The sequence below is a fragment of the Hypanus sabinus genome, chromosome 12 (assembly GCF_030144855.1).
Source record: "Hypanus sabinus isolate sHypSab1 chromosome 12, sHypSab1.hap1, whole genome shotgun sequence".
In the NCBI taxonomy this organism is placed as follows: Eukaryota; Metazoa; Chordata; class Chondrichthyes; order Myliobatiformes; family Dasyatidae; genus Hypanus; species Hypanus sabinus.
Window position 1 is genome coordinate 54,917,318 of NC_082717.1, and position 21,787 is coordinate 54,939,104.

The following is a 21,787-nucleotide window of genomic DNA, read 5'->3' on the forward strand; positions in this document are numbered from 1 at the left end:
GGGGGTGGATTTTATTTACTGGAAGGAGAAATCAATATTCACGCCATCAAGTTGAAGCTGATCAGATGGAATGTAAGGTGTTGCTCCTCCACCCTGAGGGTGGCCTCATCATGTCACAAGCGGAGGCCATGGACTGCATGTCGGAATGGGAATGGGAATGGGAATCCGAATTAAAATGTTTGACCACTGGGAAGTTCCACTTTTGGCAGATGGAGCAGAGGTACTCGACAAAGCGGTTCCCCAATTTATGACTGGTCTCATCAATGCAGAGGAGGTCGCATCGGGAAGAGCACCGGACACAATGGACAACCCTAGCAGATTTGCAGGTGAAATGTTGCCTCACCTGCAAGTACTGTTTGGGGCCCTGAATGGAGCTGAGGGAGGAAGTGAGTGGGCAGGTGTAGCACTGAGTGCCAGGAGGGAGATTAGTGAGGAGGGATAATTGGACAAGGGAATCACAGAGAGAGTAATCCCTACAGAAAGCGGAGAATTTGGGGGATGTAAAGATGAGTTTAGTGGTAGATGGCCAAAGTTACGGAGAATGATGTGTTGGATGCAGAGGCTTGTAGGGTGGTAGGTAAGGACGGGGAACTCTATCACTGTTAAAGCAGCACCAAGGTGGGCTGAGTGCAGATGTTCAGAAAATGGAGGAGATGCAGGTGAGGGCAGCATCAATGGTGAAGGAAGAGAAATCTCATCCTTTGAAGGAGGAGAACATCTCTGATATCCTGGAAAGCAAAACCTCAATCTGGCAACAGATGCGGCGGAGATGACGGGAATAAAAAAAGGACTTTATAGGAGACCTTTTGGGGAGAGCATCATCAAAAAAGCCATGAGGTCCATAAGGTCCATAAAATATGTCAGTCGAAAGTTTGTCCCCAGAGATGGAGAAAGGGGAGGGCAGTGTCAGAAATGGAACAAGTGAATTTAAGGGCAGGGTGGAAGCTGAAGGCAAGGTTGATTAAATTGACAAGCTCAGCATGGGTGCATGAAGCAGTGCCAATGTAGTTGTCAATGTAGTGGAAGAAGACTTGGGGAACATTTATGGGAAAGGCTTGGAAAATGGACTATTCTATATCACTAAAGAAAAGACATTTTCCTTTTATATTTCTTTTGGAAAGTATATCAGGAACATATCTATTATCATTCCATTAAAAGCACTCATAATTAGGAGATTACATTAGGTCTGTATTCTTTTAAATGTGTATAAACTGCAAAATACAGTGCAGACACAAATCCCATTTGTATTTCAAGTAATTTGGTATAAGACCATAAGACATAGGAGCAGAATTTGACCATTCAGCGTATCGCGTCTGCACCGCCATTCCATCTTGGCTGATCCTGGATCTCACTCAACCCCGATACACCTGCCTTCTCTCCATATTCTTTGCTACCCTGATGAATCAGAAACGATCAACCTCTGCCTTAAATATATCCACGGACTTGGCCTCTACTGCAGAGCATTCCACAGATTCACTACTCCCTGGCTAAAAATATTCCTTCTTACCTGTTCTAAATGGTTGCCCCTCAATTTTGAGGCTGTGGCCTCTAATTCTGGATACCCCCATCACAGGAAACATCCTCTCCATATCCACCCTATCTAGTCCTTTTTTGGTAGGTTTCAATGAGATTCCCCTGCATTCTTTTAAATTGGTGAGTACAGGCCCATAGCTGCCAAATGGTCCTCATAGGTTAACCCTTTCATTCCCAGAATTATCCTCGTGAGCCTCCTCTGGTTTTCTCCATGGGGCCCAAAACTGACCCTCACAAATGCATTGGATTCTTGGCTAAATAAATAAAATTGATATTCTTTGGAGTTTTGAAGAATGAGATCAACCTTATTGAAACAGCAGGCATAACAGTGACATTGTTTTAAGTGACCATCATTGCCTATTGTCACCAAGGCGCATAGGCACTTCTCATGCAGGTGGTGAATCTCTGGGATTTTGTACACTTGAGTTTTCTGAGCTTAGGTCATTGGGATATTAATAAATACATTTCTGAAAAATCCAGGAATAGGCAAAACAGAGATTAGGGCAGTTTAGGGGTTTATGAAAAGGAAATCAGGATTTGAATATTCAATATTCAATATTCAGGAGGGATAGACAGGAAAGAAAAGGAGGTGGGGTAGCATTACTGGTTAGAGAGGAGATTAACGCAATAGAAAGGAAGGACATTAGCCTGGAGGATGTGGAATCGATATGGGTAGAGCTGCATAACACTAAGGGGCAGAAAACGCTGGTGGGAGTTGTGTATAGGCCACCTAACAGTAGTAGTGAGGTTGGGGATGGCATTAAACAGGAAATTAGAAATGCGTGCAATAAAGACAGTAGTTATAATGGGTGACTTCAATCTACATATAGATTGGGTGAACCAAATTGGTAAGGGTGCTGAGGAAGAGGATTTCTTGGAATGTATGCGGGATGGTTTTCTGAACCAACACGTCGAGGAACCAACTAGAGAGCAGGCCATTCTAGATTGGGTATTGAGAAATAAGGAAGGGTTAGTTAGCAATCTTGTCGTGCGAGACCCCTTGGGTAAGAGTGACCATAATATGATGGAATTCTTCATTAAGATGGAGAGTGACATAGTTAATTCAGAAACCAAGGTTCTGAACTTAAAGAAGGGTAACTTTGAAGGTATGAGACGCAAATTAGCTAAGATAGACTGGCAAATGATACTTAAAGGGTTGACGGTGGATATGCAATGGCAAGCATTTAAAGATCGCATGGATGAACTACAACAGTTGTTCATCCCAGTTTGGCAAAAGAATAAACCAGGGAAGGTAGTGCACCCGTGGCTGACAAGGGAAATTAGAGGTAGTATCAAGTCCAAAGAAGAAACATACAAATTAGCCAGAAAAAGCGGCACACCTGAGGACTGGGAGAAATTCAGAGTCCAGCAGAGGAGGACAAGGGGCTTAAATAGGAAAGGGAAAAAAGAATATGAGAGAAAGCTGGCAGGGAACATAAAAACTGACTAAAAGCTTTTATAGATATGTGAAAAGAAAAAGATTGGTCAAGACAAATGTAGTTCCCTTACAGTCAGAAACAGGTGAATTGATCATAGGGAACAAGGACATGGCAGACCAGTTGAATAACTACTTTGGTTCTGTCTTCACGAAGGAGGACATAAATAATCTTCTGGAAATAGTAGAGACCGAGGAGGAAATAAGGGAAATACATGTTAGTAGGGAGGTGGTGTTAGGTAAATTGAAGGGATTAAAGGCAGATAAATCTCCAGGGCCAGATGGTCTGCATCCCAGAGTGCTTAAGGAAGTAGCCCAAGAAATAGTGGATGCATTAGTGATAATTTTTCAAAACTCCTTAGATTCTGGATTAGTTCCTGAGGATTGGAGGGTGGCTAATGTAACCCCACTTTTTAAAAAAGGGGAGAGAAACCGGGGAATTATAGACCCGTTACTCTGACATCGGTGGTGGGGAAAATGCTAGAGTCGGTTATCAAAGATGTGATAACAGCACATTTGGAAAGAGGTTAAATCATCGGACAAAGTCAGCATGGATTTGTGAAAGGAAAATCATGTCTGATGAATCTTATAGAATTTTTTAAAGATGTAACTAGTAGAGTGGATAGGGGAGAGCCAATGGATATGGTATATTTAGATTTTCAAAAGGCTTTTGAAAAGGTCCCACACAGGAGATTAGTGTGCAAACTTAAAGCACACAGTATTGGGGGTATGGTATTGATGTGGATAGAGAATTTGTTGGCAGACAGGAAGCAAAGAGTGGGAGTAAACAGGACCTTTTCAGAATGGCAGGCAGTGACTAGTGGGGTACTGCAAGGCTCAGTGCTGGGACCCCAATTGTTTACAATATATATTAATGATTTAGACAAGGGAATTAAATGCAGCATCTCCAAGTTCGCGGATGACATGAAGCTGGGTGGCAGTGTTAGCTATGAGGAGGATGCTAAAAGGATGCAGGGTGACTTGGATAGATTAGGTGAGTGGGCAAATTCATGGCAGATGCAATTTAATGTGGATAAATGTGAGGTTATCCAGTTTGGTTGCAAGAACAGGAAAACAGATTATTGTCTGAATGGTGGCCGATTAGGAAAAGGGGAGATGTAACGAGACCTGGGTATCATTGTACACCAGTCATTGAAGGTGGACATGCAGGTACAGCAGGCGGTGAAAAAGGCAAATTGTATGTTGGCATTCATAGAAAAAGGATTTGAGTACAGGAGCAGGGAGGTTCTACTGCAGTTGTACAAGGCCTTGGTGAGACCCCACCTAGAATATTGTGTGCAGTTTTGGTCCCTTAATCTGAGGGAAGACATTCTTGCCATAGAGGGAGTACAGAGAAGGTTCACCGGATTGATTCCTGGGATGGCAGGACTTTCATATGAAGAAAGACTGGATCGACTAGGCTTATACTCACTGGAATTTAGAAGATTGAGGGGGGATCTTACTGAAACGTATAAAATTCTAAAGGGATTGGACAGGCTAGATGCAGGAAGATTGTTTCCGATGTTGGGGAAGTCCAGAACGAGGGGTCACAGTTTAAGGATAAAGGGGAAGCCTTTTAGGACTATGATGGAAAAACTTCTTCACACAGAGAGTGGTGAATCTGGAATTCTCTGCCACAGGAAACAATTGAGGCCGGTTCATTGGCTATATTTAAGAGGAAGTTAGATATGGCCCTTGTGGCTAAAGGGATCGGGGGTATGGAGAGAAAGCAGGCACAGGGTTCTGAGTTGGATGATCAGCCACGATCATACTGAACGACGGTACAGGCTCGAAGGGCCGAATAGCCCACTCCTGCACCTATTTTCTATGAATGAGGAGGCACCATTTAATGGGGTGCTTCGGTGTTTCCGTGGGTGTGGGATTAGTGCAGGAGAGGGCACAGAAGTAAAAGGTCATCAATTGTTTGAATAATGGAGTAGGTATAAGATGCAGAATGGGTTACTACTGCTTCTTTTTGGTACATTTTATATTGTAGCATATAGTGAGACCAATTTTTTTAGCTAAAAACAGCAAGTAGTTTATCTAAGTATTATATTTTCACAATGACATGTAAATTCATAGAAACACATTTTATTTGTGAGTACTTCCACTACAGAATTTGTTGGTGAACATTGAAATTTTGTTTAAATTAGTGGAATGGAATTAGGAATAAAATATGATATTATAATGCACATTTAATGCAAGTTACCAATAATAAATTGCTATGTTTATTTTATTTTACTCCTTTTCTCACTTATGCTGTATTTTCTAACTTAACAGGACAAAACAACAGAATATCTAGAGAAGTATTAGGACCAGTACGAGCCCCACTGAAAGGAGAATTACCTTTGCCGTCAGAATCAATAGAGAAAAAGACAAACCAAAGTGATGCAGCAGAGATATGGCTACAGGAAGCGAAAAAGGAAGCTGGTATTTTGGGATCTGTTTTAGTAAGTAACCGAGAGCTTGGCTAAAAATTTATAATTGAATCCTCAGGAGAACTCCATTCAGTAATTATTTTTTATTCAATCTAGATAAATATAATTACATCACTTGGATTGGTAGGTGAAAAATATTGTGCGGTATTTAGTCATACAGCACATAAGCAGAGCTTTCAGCACACCATGTCCTTGCTGACCACAAGTACGCATCTACACTATTCATGTTTACCAGGACTTATTCCATTGCCTTCTGTGCCTTGATGATTCAAAAACTTGTTTAGGAAATGTTAACGGAGTCTGTTTCTATCACCTCATTAGGCAGTGCTCCAGAATTCAATCATCCTCTGTGTTTGTTGGGGGAGGGGAGGGGAGAGATGTTTCCTCTGATTCCTCCTAACCTCTGCTGTGATGAAGTTTCTCATTATTTCCCTACTCATACCTTTCATAATTGTGTATAACCTCCTGTCAGATACCCTTTGCATGCTCTGCTCCAAAGAAAACAGATCTGGCCTATCTAATCTTATAACTTGTTATATTCTGGACAAGATGCTGGTAAGTCTCCTCTGCACTCTTTCCTATAATGTGGCAACAAGAACTATGTATGACATTCCAGTTGTGGCTACCTGATATCTTAAAAATGTTGTACCATAACTTCCCTGCTCTTATTTTCTATGCCTTGTCTGATGAAGGTGGGTATCCTGTCTCTTCACCATCTCATAAAACTGTGCTGCCATCTTCATGGATTCTTGATCTAAAGCCCCACTAAGACTATAATATTATTTAGCTCTATCTTCACGTCACTAGTACTCCCACATGTATAGTATCACATTTATCAAAATTAAATTCCACCGTTTTGCCAATTCATGTTTTTCTCCCCACTGTAAATTATCTCACTAATTTCATGCCATTCTGCAAACTTACCAATTATACCTCCTCTATTTGCATCCAGATTGTCAGTGCATATGACAAGGACGTAAGACTCCTAGCAGAAAATCCCATGGTACACCACTGGTCACAAGTTACCAACTACAAAAACAATCAATCCTATCATCCTCTACCTAATTACCAGATCAGTTTTGGATTTAATTTGTTGAATCCCAAAGGCTTTAACCTTTTAGACCTGTCTCCCAATATGGCCTACAAGTATGACACACAGATTCTGCAAATGCTGGAAATCCAGAGCAACTCACAAAATGCTGGAAGAATTCAGAAAGTCAGGCAGCATCTATGGAAGGGAATAAGCAGTCGTTTTGAGCTGAGACCCTGCATCAGAACGGGATAGGAAGGGGGCAGAAACCAGAATAAGATCACCCACTCACACCTGTTGTCACCATTCATCTGCCAGCTGGTAGTCGTCCCCCCCACCCCACAACCTTCTTATTTTGCCTGTCTCCTTCCCTAACAGTCCTGATGGTCTCAGCCCAAAACCTCAAATGTTTATTCCCCTTCATAGGTGCTTTCTAACTTGCTAAACTCCTCCCCATTTTGTGTATGATGACCTTATCACACACTGTATGAACTGCAAGTAGACACCACCACCGATACTGCTTCCTTGAAAAATTCAAATTGCTCAGAGGGTCTTTGCCTCTACCTTCCCACAAAACTACCATGAATATTTTTGATTAATGACTAGACAATTTGGTCTGTCTACCGGAACGATTTTTAATTACCTCTCGACCACTGGCTGTGGATTTTCAGATCTTGATTATTGAGCTTATCCTTGCCACATATCTTTAATAAAGGTACCCCATTTGACATTATCCAGTCATCTGTGGTAAGCAGATTTAAAAATCTGTGAGTCTCAATAATCTCCTCCTTTACTTCCCATAGCAACCTGGCATCTGTTTCATCAGTCCCAGGGGATTTAGCCACATTAAATCCACCAAGATGTCAAAAACCATCTTTTTAAATGGTAGCTTGCTTACAGTTTCTCTCCTCCTCCCCCCCCCAACTACAATTTTCTCCTTAGTGAATACCAGTTAGAAGTATTCATTGACCTTTCATCCGTCAAGCCACCACTCTTTCCTTATTACTCTCTCGTTCTTAATATTAGTTATAAACTATTTTGGCAATTTCCTTATTATTGTATGCCAGTGATATTTTGTACCCTGTTTTTCCTCTTCTAATCCCCCTCCCCCATCCATGCTCCACCTGGGCCTCTCCTTTTTTTTTCATCTCTATTCCTGCCATGTGCTTTTAAAAAAAATATTGCGCAATCCTTTATTTCTTGTATTCCAGGTCCCCTCATACTTCCTGCCCTTGCCATTCAATCCTTATACAGATATTGGCATTTACACCTCACTTTTCAATAATTCCCACTTATCAGATGTAAACTTGACTGCAAGTACACGCTCCTGGTCTACTTTGACCAGGACCCGTCTCAAAATTGAGATTTATCTTTGCCTTTCAACTCCCATTTCAGGTGGTTGACATTTCATCAAGTTTTTGTTTCCAGGAAAGGGAGAGACAAAGGTGCTAAGAGTAGAGATCAGTAAAGATAGTGGTATCAGCTAAACAGTTGTAGAAGGATCAGGTTTATCATTGACATATGTCATGAAATTATTAATTTTACAGTTGTGGAGATTGGCCCATTGAATACGGAGCAAGTGTAGAGGACAAGATTGACCCTGGTTGGGAGAAGGGCTGAGAGTAGAAATAGATAGGTCAATGTCAGTTCTAATGAACCAAGTATTTGATCTCAAACATCAACCATTTCTCTTTCTGTGGATAGTGTTTCACCTGCTGAACACATTTTGGGCTTTTCTTTAAATCACCCACCAGAAGCAGTGCTTTGGTTTTCATTGGTTGGGAGCTTTGCCCACACAGGAAGAAACCTGTTTGAGAGAAACATCGTGTACAAGGTTCCATCATCAAAACTAATGACAGCTAAAGGACCTGGGAAAATAGAATGGAATTCTTGTATTCAACAGCTTAGGAGGAAGTATGTTTAACATAGGCTCCAAGTTATTGATGCTGGTTGCTAACCAATTCCCAGAAATGGAAGCAAGAGGTTAATTTTTAAAAAGTCAGAATAGAACAGTTTAGGCGAGAACAAGGTGGAAACTGGCAAAAAGTCATTGATGAAGGAAAATAGTGTGGGAGGAATTCTAAGTAGAACTGATACAACAATCAGTATATCTCAGCTGCAGGCATTTTCATTTCAGACTACATTCTCATTAATTTCTATTTTAGAATATTTAAAAGTTTGTCATCTACTCAGAAGATTAGAAAAGAGAATAGATTATAATTGGGTTCATTTAAGGTATAGCTGACTGTGTGGTTTGAATTTAATTTCCAGCATGTCAACTTGAGTAGCTATTAAGAATCTGTGTTTTCATGCCAGTCATAAATTAGTTTGCTGGTAATCCTTCAGGGAAGGAAACCGTTCCACTTACTGATACATGGTACAAATGACTTGATTCCCATTGAACATGATTCACTCAATATCTGAGGCAGACAGGAAAGGCAACATTTAATTTTGCATGTACCTTGGTACGAAAATGATATGACAATGCTGAAAAAGACTGGATTCCAGATTTATTAAAATTGTTTATCATTCTTCATGGCAGGAACTTTCTGAGAATGAGAGGAAGCAACTTCATGAACGAGCAGCCTATCTTAAAGAACAGCGTGATAAATTGGTGGCAATGAAAAAAGAACAGAGAGAGAAACATCTACCAAAAAACCCTGAAACTCTGAATGCACCACCCACACTAGAAACCAAAGAGGTACTAAATACAGATAACTGTCAAATGCATATAGATGACAGAAGTGCACGTTGACAACATATTGGACACCAATAGTGAAAAAGCTATACACATGTCTGCATCCTCAAATTCGTATCTTTTGTAAAAAGGAACTGTAAAAATGTTGCATGTAGCTGAAGATTTAATAACCATTCCTTGCTGGAATACCTGAGCTTTTTCCTGCAACTTGCAGTTTGAATAATCCCAAACTATTTAACAAAATGAACAAAGCATTTTTTAAATCAAACTTTCTACTTTTCAGCATATTTTTTTTAATTTAATTTGCTTTGATTTAGGCTCCAAATTGCCATTTTTCACAACATTTTGCAAGAATTTTCCAGTGATCGGGAAAAGTGAATGTGGCATTGAACAGAAAGTGGAGTGTAGAGGCGACACCAACTGAGGGGATGCTAGACTGGATGGTTTGAGGCTGTGAGAATAGAAGTCTCAGGATTTAATTGTTAGTATGTTATAAGTTATATTCTGGTGAAAAAGTGGGAATTTGTGCAATTCTAAATTATTCTTGCATAAATGGTTAAACTAGTGTACAAGGTGCACTTATACTTAGGTGGCACGACAGCTTTACAGAAATCAAGGGATGAAGATTTTAATAACCGAACAATGAAGAGAGATTCTCCAACTGTTTCACATTTTCTTAATTAATCAAAACTCCATCTTTGTCTTACTGTTGTGGATTGTGGGTTTGGGTTTGGCAGGGCAACAATATGTAACAACTGTGATTATTCAGCTGGAATGGTGTGATTCAGAATTGCATATAATAGTTGTGGATTTCCCAGAATTCAGGAAGCCTGGCAGCTGGAAGGAAATGCTGAAATTAAGCAAAGCCTCAAGTCATGTCAGGACAAAGAATGGAACATTTACTCATGTATCTTAATCATATACTTGATACCTTAATCATTTTAGCATGAAGTATGTTTTTAACATTCGGTAGCTGGTGAAGCATGTGAGACTAAGTTTGATTCTGTACCATGCCTCTTCTGATATCACATAATTTTTAGTTTGCAGTTGGAGTATCGTTGCACAAGAGAATGTTGATCAAAGATAATTTTTTTTGTTAAAAGTGTTGGTATCATTGACAGTCTTTAAGTAATGCATTTGTAGATAACACAGAAATAATGACTAACACTTTTTTCTTTATGTAGCTATCTGAAGAAGAAAAGCAGAAAATTCAGAAAAGGAAACATCTGGCAGAAAAACTTAAACAGGAAGTTATCAAAAAATAAAATGTGGACAACAGACTACAAAATCCATAATTTTGATTGAGATCTTTGAGTATTTAATTGAAGTTGAAACACTATATATATATTTATTGTGACTTTTAATTAGCCGATCATATTGACGCATTTCAGCCACAATTTAAATTAGCCTTCCTTTACTTAATAGGCAGTACTAATTATTTGCAACTTAGAATGCTGAATGGTGATTGTACTGTTCTTGTGAATTATAACATAGTTCAAGACTGTTGTTATCTGGTACCATCTCATTATTAACCATGAACTTGTGTAACGAAACTGCTTATTATGGCTTCAAGAATTGCTAGGATTTAAATGTAAACTCTAAAACATTGAAGGCTTACAGACTTGGGCAATCTGCACACATCCAGCCCTATTGACATTTCTATGTCAAATTAACCACTAAGTTTTGGAAAACAATTTCATCTTTCAAAAATAAATTTCTAAATAAAGACACATGAAGATGTTCAAAGAAGGCATTTAGGTAATCTGATGAATGTGAAAGTAACATAGGTATTGTTTAATGTCATGCATTTAGGCAGTAACCAAATGACTGAATATCCAAATTGATTAAAGGTATCTCATAAAATTTCAACACTGATACCCTTAGTTACTGGTATCAGCCCAGTGCTACATTAAAACGTTCATCAATTCATTAGACGTAAAGATGTCATGGATAAATACTTCATTCCTATTTGAATAACATACTTGCCATGTGCCAAAAAAAAAATAGGCTAAAGCTGGTCTTATTTTTGCAAGTGACTGAAGTATATTCATTTGACCTATAGTTTTAAATCAACCTTCATTTCCCATTTTACACCTTAAATCTTCAATTACACATAAAAGGTGACAACCTACTTGGGACCAATCCAACACTTCAAACATTCATTCTCCAACATCATTCCTCAACAGCTGCAGTGTGTAGCATCTACACGCACTGCACCAATTCACACCACCTTGCAAACTGACAGTTCCATCAGGATGAGACCACCACCAATGATCTCCATGTCATATACCACCCCAATATGGATAAGATCTCATTATTCTGGAAAATCCTGTTTTTCAGTTCTAAAGGATTATCTCTAAACTCTGCCCTAGAAACTAGGGCTGAATAGCCAACTCCCTGAGGCTCCTCTGCCTTTCAAGAAAATTACCCAATCAAAAAGGGCAGATGGGGGAAATCAAACAAGATCACAACCATAAAATATTGACACTTAGTAAAAGCAGCATTTGTGGAAACTTTCATTTTCAAGACATCATAAAATTTGTAAAGATCTTCAACTTGAAATGTTAATATTTTTCTTTCCACAGATGACACCTGACCTACCAAGTATTTCTAGCATTTGGTTTTTATTTCAGTACCTGGTCCTACCTTCTCCCCATTTCCATAGATCTCTGCCATTAAAATACATCATTAAGGTAGGAGATGCAATCTCAAATACCTTGAGGTAGAGACTTCCACAAAACCATCATTTTTTGTGAATATTTTCTCCTCACTTTAAGTCCTTGCTATGTATTCTTTAACATTGATTTCTAGTTTCTGCATTCTTCCTTTGACCATAGTCTATCCCATCTTGATAGGATTTTAAGTTTCAATTAAGTTAATGGTAGGAGTAGACAGTAACTAATGACCTTGCCAGTGATACCTAAATCCTGTGAATGAAGAAGTATTACAAACACATGACATCCTGCATTTTTTGGTGTAAAATAGAACATTCCATAAGATTTCAGAAGAAGTCATTTTAGAAAGTGCTCAATTCTAACGTATAGAAGAGCAATCCCATCTTGACCAGTTCCATGCTTTATTTACCAACTTAATAGGAAAACTGATTAATCAAGGGAACATATGAAATCTATCCTTGATTACCAAGATAACAAAGAATCCGGTTAATCTCTGCCTTACTTTTTGCATATTAAGAAAAAATTACACTATAAAAGTACCTGGTTGTTCAAAAATCCCAGGAGTTCAGCACCTGGCCCACCAGTTGCCAATTCTCATTCTACCTTGAAGCTCACCTGGTTGCATTTTCAGTGTGGCCCTGAAACTCACCTGGTTGCATCCCTTGTGTTCCCTTGAAATTCTGATTGCATCTCCCGTGACTCTTGACACTCATTTGAGTTACCATAAAATTTATTATATGTACAGTAAAACATTAAAAAAGAGAAAATGCTTGTTGGTAGCATTCAATAATCCAGAAAATCTGCCAGTCCAGCAGTAAAGTCCCAAGTGTGCCAGATTAAGAGGTTAACAAAACTGAATTTTTCAGCTTTGTAACAGAAACATTTTACTCTCAAATCCTCACTCAAAAACTAGCTTCAAATGATACAGTAAAGTAACTTGAATTTATTAAACATCTTTCAATTAAATTAATAGAAATCCCTTTGTTAAATCGGCACTGTCAGCAAAAAAATCATTTAAGTGGGAAATTATTTAACATCCTAGTAAGATAGAAATATAACAATGTACAAAACAATTTTATATATTTGGGCAAACACTTGTATAAAATGGACATTTTTTGAAATTAAAAAAAACAAGCAGTATCTATAAATCATTGCTTGGACTTCAAAATCATTTAAAAATAAAAAGTAAGCAATGCTTATTTTTCGATAAAGTGCTGTGGTAATGAAAATAAATCAATATAAAAATTGATTGGAATGTACTGGTAAGATGTGTTGACTTTTGGAAATGTATAAAATGATATTAATGAGAAGCTAAAGTGCAGTCAGAAGACAATGCTAATCAGGATTTTTCTTTCAACTTACTCCATTATCTTAAGCTACAGTATTTCCTTTTGGAGTTAAAATGCATTTAATTTCATGGACTGATTATAATAAAGCAGTTTAACAGAATTCATTTATAACAAATAAATATTAAATAAAACAAATTAACTGCTGCTGTATCCACCAATTGAGGAATTGCAGACCATGCATTGTGATATGTGAACAAGCATGTTGATAATTTTTTTCAACTGAAATATGATACCACAGTTTAAGAATGCCTGAAGACAAAGATATTTCAGGAGAATAGTTAGCTAACGTCAAAATGATTCACAAGGCAAACAGAGGAAATACACATTGTCAATGGGCAAATTTTAAATTTCCATTATCTTGAATGTGAAAATAAAACTTGAATAATCAATGGTATTTAAAGTTACAATACAGCAACAGTTCATCACAAATATAATCATTTTAAAATTAGAACTATATTTATGTTTGCAAGATGAATCTAGTGTACAGATGTAAACTGTCACTACTCAAGAACATGGCACAGTACATATTGTACTGTATTGTGTGATGAGGATCACAACTGAAACATTCTGAAATTAAAATAACGAATATACTAGTTCTACAAGTAAATGCACAATAGTCAAACTTTCAAACTAACTAGTACACAATACAGTCACCCAAATAAAGTAACCAAATAACAAAATTGAAAAATGAATTTTGATTAGCATAAACACAATTAGTTGCTGCTTTGGCTTATCTTTTAAATACTGTGCATAATCCTATAAATAAAATTCTAAATAATCTGTTCAAAGATCAATTAATTGATTTTCAGTTTACAATTCAGCACCATTTTTAAAAGTTCATCTTCTTTTACCAGAAAATAGACACAACAGCATGTTGTTTATGGAATTACAGGGTCACATTTTAATTCCTGAATCTTACATTGCCTTATTAATATCAACATGTGTACAGTGTAAAATAACAGTTACAGTGGTGGTTATTCATCCATATAAAATAAACTTCTGTCTTATGGAAAAATTATACTTTGTATCTACATGACAGATAGCCCGTTTTTTTCCCCATGAATGTTTATGTTGAACTACAAAACCTCCAAAAATATCAAGGGACAGTGATGACCTCCAAAAAAAACTCGTTTGTTTTTTTAAAAAAAAGAGGTTTGATTTTATTTTTAACATCCTCAGGCTCTTCTCAGATTGCCAGTTGTCTGACTTGGCTACAGCTGGTTTAACAACCTGCGTTAACCACTGTATTTAAAATGATCTAAACAGTATACTGTGCAATAAAAACATTTGGAACTGAGCAAACCTTTTATTGTGCTTGAAATCTTAATTACGACTTCTCCAAGACAATGTGACTAACAGGGCAATGGCAGACTTATTAATTCATGTTTTGGTGCAGCTTTCGATGAAACTCCTAGCATTATGTCAGTTGCCTGTTAAAATTAGTGTTCCCTAAAAGGTAACTCCATTATCTATTAACTACAATGAAATGTTATTCTGTCATACAATAGCCAAAAATATACATAAAAATCGCATGGGATAAAATTTTCTCTATTTAGTAATATGTTTGGGCTGGGAACATTGCAAACCTAAACTTTCACGAATTATAATCTGCAAATGATCTAAGAACAGTAATTTTTCTCTTGAACCTTTTTGCTGCAACCACCAGCATCAGCTTTATCACATTGGTTTGTGAAAGTTTCACACGGCATCTGAGGTGCATATTCTTGTGCTTTTCCAACCATTTGTCATTTTGATTAAAGTTGCTAAACAGGTCCAGTGGATGCCCCAGGATCCAATGAACATGACTGCAATTTCATCATTATGGTCCTAATAATAGCTTTAGATCCTTTTATGCAGAAATGTATTTGCAGTTTTCTCCCTCCCCACCACCCCACAATTTAAAAACACACAATTGGAGACAAACAAGGTAGAGGACACAGGTGGAATTGCACTTAATTCATTTCAGAATGCTAAGGCTTCCAAATGAGACTCTGTTTGCATCTCCGAATTTTGGTTTCCCGGAAAAGAACACCAAAACATTCTGGTGGAACTCCTGCTGCCTTGTTCAAGCTTTCCCTAACCCATTCCAAATCAGATTCTCTTCCCCACTTGGGAAACTGTCAATCAATTCCCAGGTACTAACTGCTAGTCCTACCAGCTTATTGGCCAGTTTGCCTTTCCAACTTTATTCCAGAGAGATCCAGTTCCTCATTGGCATACTGTTGCCATGTAGAACTCAAGCCCTCTGGTTGAAGCATACTGTTGCTACTCCTTATTTGCATCTTCTGTTTTCACAGTACAGGAGCCTTTTCCGATTCAGATCCGATGCTCATGGAACAGTTGCACCACTATATCAGATCCTAATGCAAATGCATCAATTATGAACCTAGCCGGGGTCGCTTCCTTGGTGATGCTTCTTCTTCCTCCTCCTCTTCCTCATCATCAGGATAATCTACAAGACCCACACGACCTCCCTGAAGTAATTCAGAGAAAAAAGATAAAAGTATGTTAGCAATGCTGCATGAGAAATATGCCCAACAATTCAAAGGAAATGATTTACATCTACTCTAAATGGGCAAATTCTGCTCCTATGTCTTGTGATCTTATAGGAAGGCAAAAGACTAAAAACTACAGGTCAGCTAGCCTGATTTCTTTGATTCACAAGGTGGTCAATGTTCAAAGTATGACTGAGGTCTGCTTGGAGAGGTGGGTACATCAGACCGCCAAAGCCAGAGGTTAAAGATTTCGGTGAACACTCCAGCCAGTGATCAGCACGTCTTTAGTACTTGGTCGAGTACCCATCTGGGTCCAATGCTTTCCATGGGTTCAACCTCCTGAAGAATGCTCTCACGTCAACCTCAGAGACCGAAATTAAATTGAATTGACTTTATTTCTTACATCATACATGAGTAAAAATTTTTATGCTACATCTCTGCAATGTGCAACCAAAGTAATTTATCGTCACCTACAACTGCTGATATAAAGTCTGTGACAACTGGTGTATTCATTCAGATCTACTGATGAGAAGCAATCCCACAGCCACTCCTCTGCCTCACACGACCACCTCTTATTGTCCTTATTTCTGGAGTATTGCTCTTGAGCCTCTGCCTGTACGCAGCTAGGATAGCCAAGTGATCAGATTTCCCAAAATGCAGTCTGGGAATGGAATGATAGGCATTCCTTACCATAGTATAGTGTTGAGAATTCAGATGCTACAGATTGTATGCTGGTGGTAATTACACAGAAACTTCTTCAAGCACGTCTAGTTGAAGTTTCCAACTATAATTTGAAATGCGTTGGGTTGGACCTGTTTCTTGTTTGATGACGGCAGCATCTCAAGGCTGTTGGCTGATGGTGGTATGTAAACTGCGGTCAGGGGAACAGGAGTACAACAGAACCATAACATTGGAGCATCACAGAGAGTTTATCATGAAACACACACCCCCAACTTTTGCCTTTTCCGAATCAGCAGTTAAGTCCATCCGATGTATCAAGAAGCCTTCGGGTCTGATTGCCAAATCTGGCCGGCTTGGGAGTAAGCCATGTCTTAGTAAAACACAGAATACAAGTTTTCAATTTCCTTCTGAGAGATCAATCCTCTATCTTTCTCTCCAGTGACCGCACATTTGCTAACAAGATTTTGGGTACAGGGGTCTCGTTCTTCTGTGTTTCAGCCTGGCTTGAAGCCCCCTCCTCTCCTGCCTCACTTCCGAACATGGAAATTAATCTTTGTCCACTTAAAGATGCTCTACTGGCTAGCTCGAGAGTCAAGTCCACAGAGCCCTTCAGATGATTGTGAAGAGTATTAAAGATGAGGTTTTGGGGTACTTCGAGGCGCATGATAAAACAGGCCAGAATCAGCATGGTTTCTTTAAGACACGGGGTTCGCAATCTTTCTTATGCCATGGACCCCCACCATTAACTGAGGGTTTAACTAGGTTGCGAACTTCTACCTTAAGGAAAAATCTTGCTTTACAATTCTTTTGTAATTACTTGATGAAATAACAAGCAGGATAGACAAAGGAGAGTCAGTAGGTTTACCTGGATTTTGAGAAGTTTGACAAGGTACTGCATGAGGGGTTAGACAAGATAAAAGTTCATGCTATTAAAGGAAAAATAATTAGCATGGAGCGAAGAAGATTCACTGACTAGCAGGAGACAGAGTGGGAATAAGGGGGTGGGTGGGGCCTTGTTTAGTTGGCTGCTAGTCACTCATGGTATTCCAGAGGTATGTTGGAACTGCTTTTCATGTATGTCAATGATATAGATGACAGAACTGATGGCTTTGTGGCTAAATTTGCACACAATACACAGATAAGTTTTTTTTTAAGAAGTATGGTTTGAAAATAAAAGGTTTATTTTAAGAACATAGTACCATCATTTGGTGGAGCCTTCATTTAACTATGTAACAAACGCTCAAATTTAACTGAAATTAGAGGATCTCAATTTCTAAAGCCTAGAAGTAAAACTACAAATTATAAAATCAAAGAATTAAATAATTTAGTAATAAACCAACTTGAAGCACATTTTCAAAACAAGTAAAGATGATCCAAACCTTTGCTGTCACCGCAGTAGAAGGACTGGTATGTTTTGGGGAAGAACTCGTTGAACTGGCTGGAGTAGTCTGAGCTGCTGTTGATTTGCCATGAGTGCCATTTGTTCCATTCGTTGTACTGGATGGACTAGTATGTGAAAATGTAAACTTAAAACTAGGACTTGATGACCGCTTTGGAAGGTTTTCCTTGTCTTCACTTTCTTTAGCTAGGAAAGAAACTTTTATAAGCTTGGACGTCAATTTCAGACTATTAATTTGCCCTTTCCAACATATTAGTGCTCTGAACTTGATTACAGAGAATGACAAAAAACTTGAAAGAGAAAATGAGAATAATACCAAGAATTTAGGAAAACAGACTAATGAAATAAGCAGTAACTGTATCCATGCATTTCTTGAAGGAAAAGATAGGATAAAACAATGGCATGGTATCATGTCTTCAAAATGACCCCTCTCAATTCCAGCACTTTCCCCACTTTATGAACATATTTCATTGTTAAGGAAAAATTTAGTACATTAAACATAAATCAATTCTTCCATGAAGTGTGTGAAAAACAGAACATTTAATTTTTAAAATTACTCCTCATATGTTGAATGTTTGAATAAAGATTTAATCTTATAATTTTACATAGAAACATAAAAAAACCTACAGCACAATACAGGCCCTTTTGGCCCATAATGCTGTGCTGAACATGTACTTAATTTAGAAATTAACTAGGGCTACCCATAGCTCTCTATTTTTCTAAGCTCCATGTACCTACCCAGGAGCCTATTAAAAGACCCTATTGTATCCAGCTCCACCACAGTTGCCAGCAGCCCATTCCATGCACTCACCACTCTCTGCAAAAAATCTTAACCCTGACATCCTCTCTCTACCTACATACAACCACCTTAAAACTGTGCCCTCTCGTGTTAGCCATTTCAGCCCTGGGAAAAAGCCTCTGACTATCCACATGATCAATGCCTCTCATCATCTTATACACCTCTATCAGGTCACCTCTCAGCCTCCGTCACTCCAAGGAGAAAAAGCCAAGTTCACTCAACCTATTCTCACAAGACACACTCCCCAATCCAGGCAACATCCTTGTAAATCTCCTCTGCACCCTTTCTATAGTTTCCACATCCTTCCACATGAGGTGACCAGAACTGAGCACAGTACTCCAAGTGGGATCTGACCAGGGTTCTATACAGCTGCAACATTACCTCTCTCAGCTCTTGCACTCAATCCCTCGACTGATGAAGGCCAATGCACCGTATGCCATCATACTTGTCAATATGTCAGCATATTTGACCGACCAAAATGAATCACCTCACACTTATCTCGGTTGAACTCCATCTGCCACTTCTCAGCCCACTTTTGTATCCTATCAACGTCTTGCTGTAACCTCTGACGGCCTTCCACACTATATACAACATCCTCAACCTCTGTGTCATCAGCAAACTTACTAATCTACTCCTCCACTTCCTCATCCAGACCATTTATAAAAATCACAAAGAGAAGGGGTCCCAGAACAGATGTCTGAGGCCGACATCTGATCACTGGTCGTTGACCTCCATGCAGAATATGACCCGTCTACAACCACTCTTTGCCTTCTGTGGGCAAGCCAATTCTGGATTCACAAAGCAAGGTGCCCTTGGATCCCATGCTTCCTTACTTTCTCAATAAGCCTTTGGATGGGGTACCTTATCAAATGCCTTGCTGAAATCCATATACACTACATCTACTGCTCTTCCTTCATCAATGTGTTTAGTCACAGCCTCAAAAAATTCAATCAGACTAGTAAGGCACGACTTGCCTTTGACAAAGCCATGCTGACTTCCTAATCATATTATACCTCTCCAAATGCTCATAAATCCTGCCTCTCAAGATCTTTTCCATCAAGTTACCAACCACTGAAGTAAGACTCACTGGTCTATAATTTCCCGGGCTTTCTCTACTCCCTTTCTTGAATAAGGGAACAACATCTGCAACCTTCCAATCCTCCGGAACCTCTCCTGTCCCCAATGATGATGCAAAGTATTAATTGATATCCTAAAGCATTCAATTTTTAACCTTTCCAATGACTTTCCATTGAGATTCCACATTTAGTTAAGCATTCATTTCGTTTTCAGAAATAACTGTATTCCTGAGGGTTGGGAGCCTTTTAAAGAGTTATAGGAAAACCAAAGAAATTGATAAAGAAAACAAAATATGAGTGTTATAGTTCTGAAAAACAAAAACTGACTGTAATAGCTTTTATAAGTACTTAAAGAGAAAAAGATCAGTGAAGAGCCCCTTATAGAGAAAAGAAAATTAATAATAGGCAATAAAGAATGGTGAAATAATAAAAATATATTTCGGCTCTGTTTTCACAAAACACAAAATTCAGTAAACTCATTAGAAAAGGTGCAGTGAGAATAAGAAAATGGAAGAACTAAGTATGCATCAAAAAGTAATACTAAAGAAGTTGAAGAGAAAGCAAATCAAGTTCAAAAGTTTTGACGATCCATCAGAGATTTGCAAAAGATGGTACAAGATCTGAAGCTCTCAAGATTCGGGAATTGTTCCGGCAGATTGGAAGGTAACAAATATAACCTCATTATTTTGGAAAACGGGAGAGAGTATTGATATTTTTAACCTAATAAGGACAATTCTGGACTTTATGTTGAAGAAAATAATAACAGAGCACCTTGAAAACAATAAGATTGAGCAGAGTCAATGGTGCTTTCAGAAAATCTTGTTTGACTAACCTACTGGAGTTCATGGAATATGACCACGGGAAACCAACCAATGGGAAAAGGGAAACCAACCAATGTAATATATTTGGAGTTTTGTCTTTTGACAAGTTCCACACAGTTGGACAAGAAGATTTCTTCACTCAAGGGGGTACCAAACCGTGGTAATTCTCTAACCTGGAAGGCTTGAGCCTCAGTGATTGGGTTGACTTAAAAGAAACTGATTGACTTGAAGATATCAAAGCAATCAGTAGATAAAGTGAATAGTGCTGAAAGTGCTAGTGCTGAAAGAGCCTGATGACTCATTCCACTCCCTTTTCTTATGTTGTTCTTCATTATTTTTACACTCCCAAACTTGAATACACATATACGCACAACTGCTGTTAGTTTAACTATTGACCACCACAGGAAAATCAGAGCCATTTAAAGACTAAATGGACCATCAGAGGACTAAAAGTTCTTTTACCCTTTTTAGTCTCCAGAAATTTTCCATAACTGTCTGGATAGTCATCCTCAGATTTAGATTTTTCAACATGTGGTACTAGAGCTTCTCCTTCTTCCTCTTCCTCATTAAACCACATCTCTTCATCATCGTCCAAAGCTCGTGCATCTCTCCGGTACCGGTTATTACGCAATATGGATGGCACACTTGAAATGAAACAAAAAAAATACAATGAATTAACAAGTTCCACAGTAGCCCAAAAATGTCAATTGGAAAATGGATTTATCATCCTCCAATCTGACCACAGTTAGATCTCTCACACACACACACACAAAACTATTGAAATTGTATCAACAGGATTAAACACTGATTTAATCCCATTTACAATTTTAAAGATTTCTCCTCCACCTACTCCCCACTCATTATTTCGTGCTGTCACTTTTAGTCAAATTTCATCTGAATATACAGGTATCCCACACTATCCGAAGGTAGAGTGTTCCTATGAAACCGTTTGTAAGCTGAAATGTTGTAAAGCGAAGAAGCAATTACTATTAATTTATATGGGAAAAATTCCCAGACTCAGAAAAATAACCTACCAAATCAAACCAAATAACATTAACATATAGTGAAAGCAGGAATGATATGATAAATATACAGCCAGGTGGAAATATTGTATGCACAGTGTAGTTTCACTTATCAAAATCGGGAAGCCAGCGAGCCAAAATAGATTTGGAGAAAAAAAAAATAATCGGCGCATACACGCATGTGCACGTACACACCTACGCATGTACATGCATGTGCAGACAAATGCCCACACAAGGCTTCACGGTCATTGTAGTCTTTCTCGGGGTAAGCACACGTATAACGCAGGCGTCTTTTTTTCATAAAAGTGAAAATCCTCTTTGGTTAGCGAAAACGGG

The 21,787-nt window shown here is 38.4% G+C and overlaps 2 protein-coding genes across 5 annotated transcripts in view; one reads left to right on the plus strand and one right to left on the minus strand.

Moving 5' to 3' along the window:
* Positions 1-11,027, plus strand: part of cfap36 (cilia and flagella associated protein 36) — a 107,360-nt gene extending 96,333 nt beyond the window's left edge. For all 4 annotated transcript variants that reach the window (XM_059985974.1, XM_059985975.1, XM_059985976.1 and 1 more), the window contains 3 exons: positions 5,249-5,418; positions 8,979-9,137; positions 10,319-11,027. In XM_059985974.1, the coding sequence (XP_059841957.1) occupies positions 5,249-5,418; positions 8,979-9,137; positions 10,319-10,399 (410 nt within the window). In that variant the 3' untranslated portion in view covers positions 10,400-11,027. The remainder of the gene's footprint in view (positions 1-5,248; positions 5,419-8,978; positions 9,138-10,318) is intronic.
* Positions 11,028-11,171: 144 nt separating this feature from the next.
* The window catches only part of LOC132402898 (serine/threonine-protein phosphatase 4 regulatory subunit 3), an 83,514-nt gene continuing 72,898 nt past the window's right edge, over positions 11,172-21,787 (minus strand). Inside the window, exons 14-16 of the mRNA XM_059985973.1 lie at positions 20,892-21,073; positions 17,714-17,919; positions 11,172-15,632 (exon numbers count right to left, since the gene is read on the minus strand). Of these exons, the coding sequence (XP_059841956.1) occupies positions 15,537-15,632; positions 17,714-17,919; positions 20,892-21,073 (484 nt within the window). The 3' untranslated portion in view covers positions 11,172-15,536. The remainder of the gene's footprint in view (positions 15,633-17,713; positions 17,920-20,891; positions 21,074-21,787) is intronic.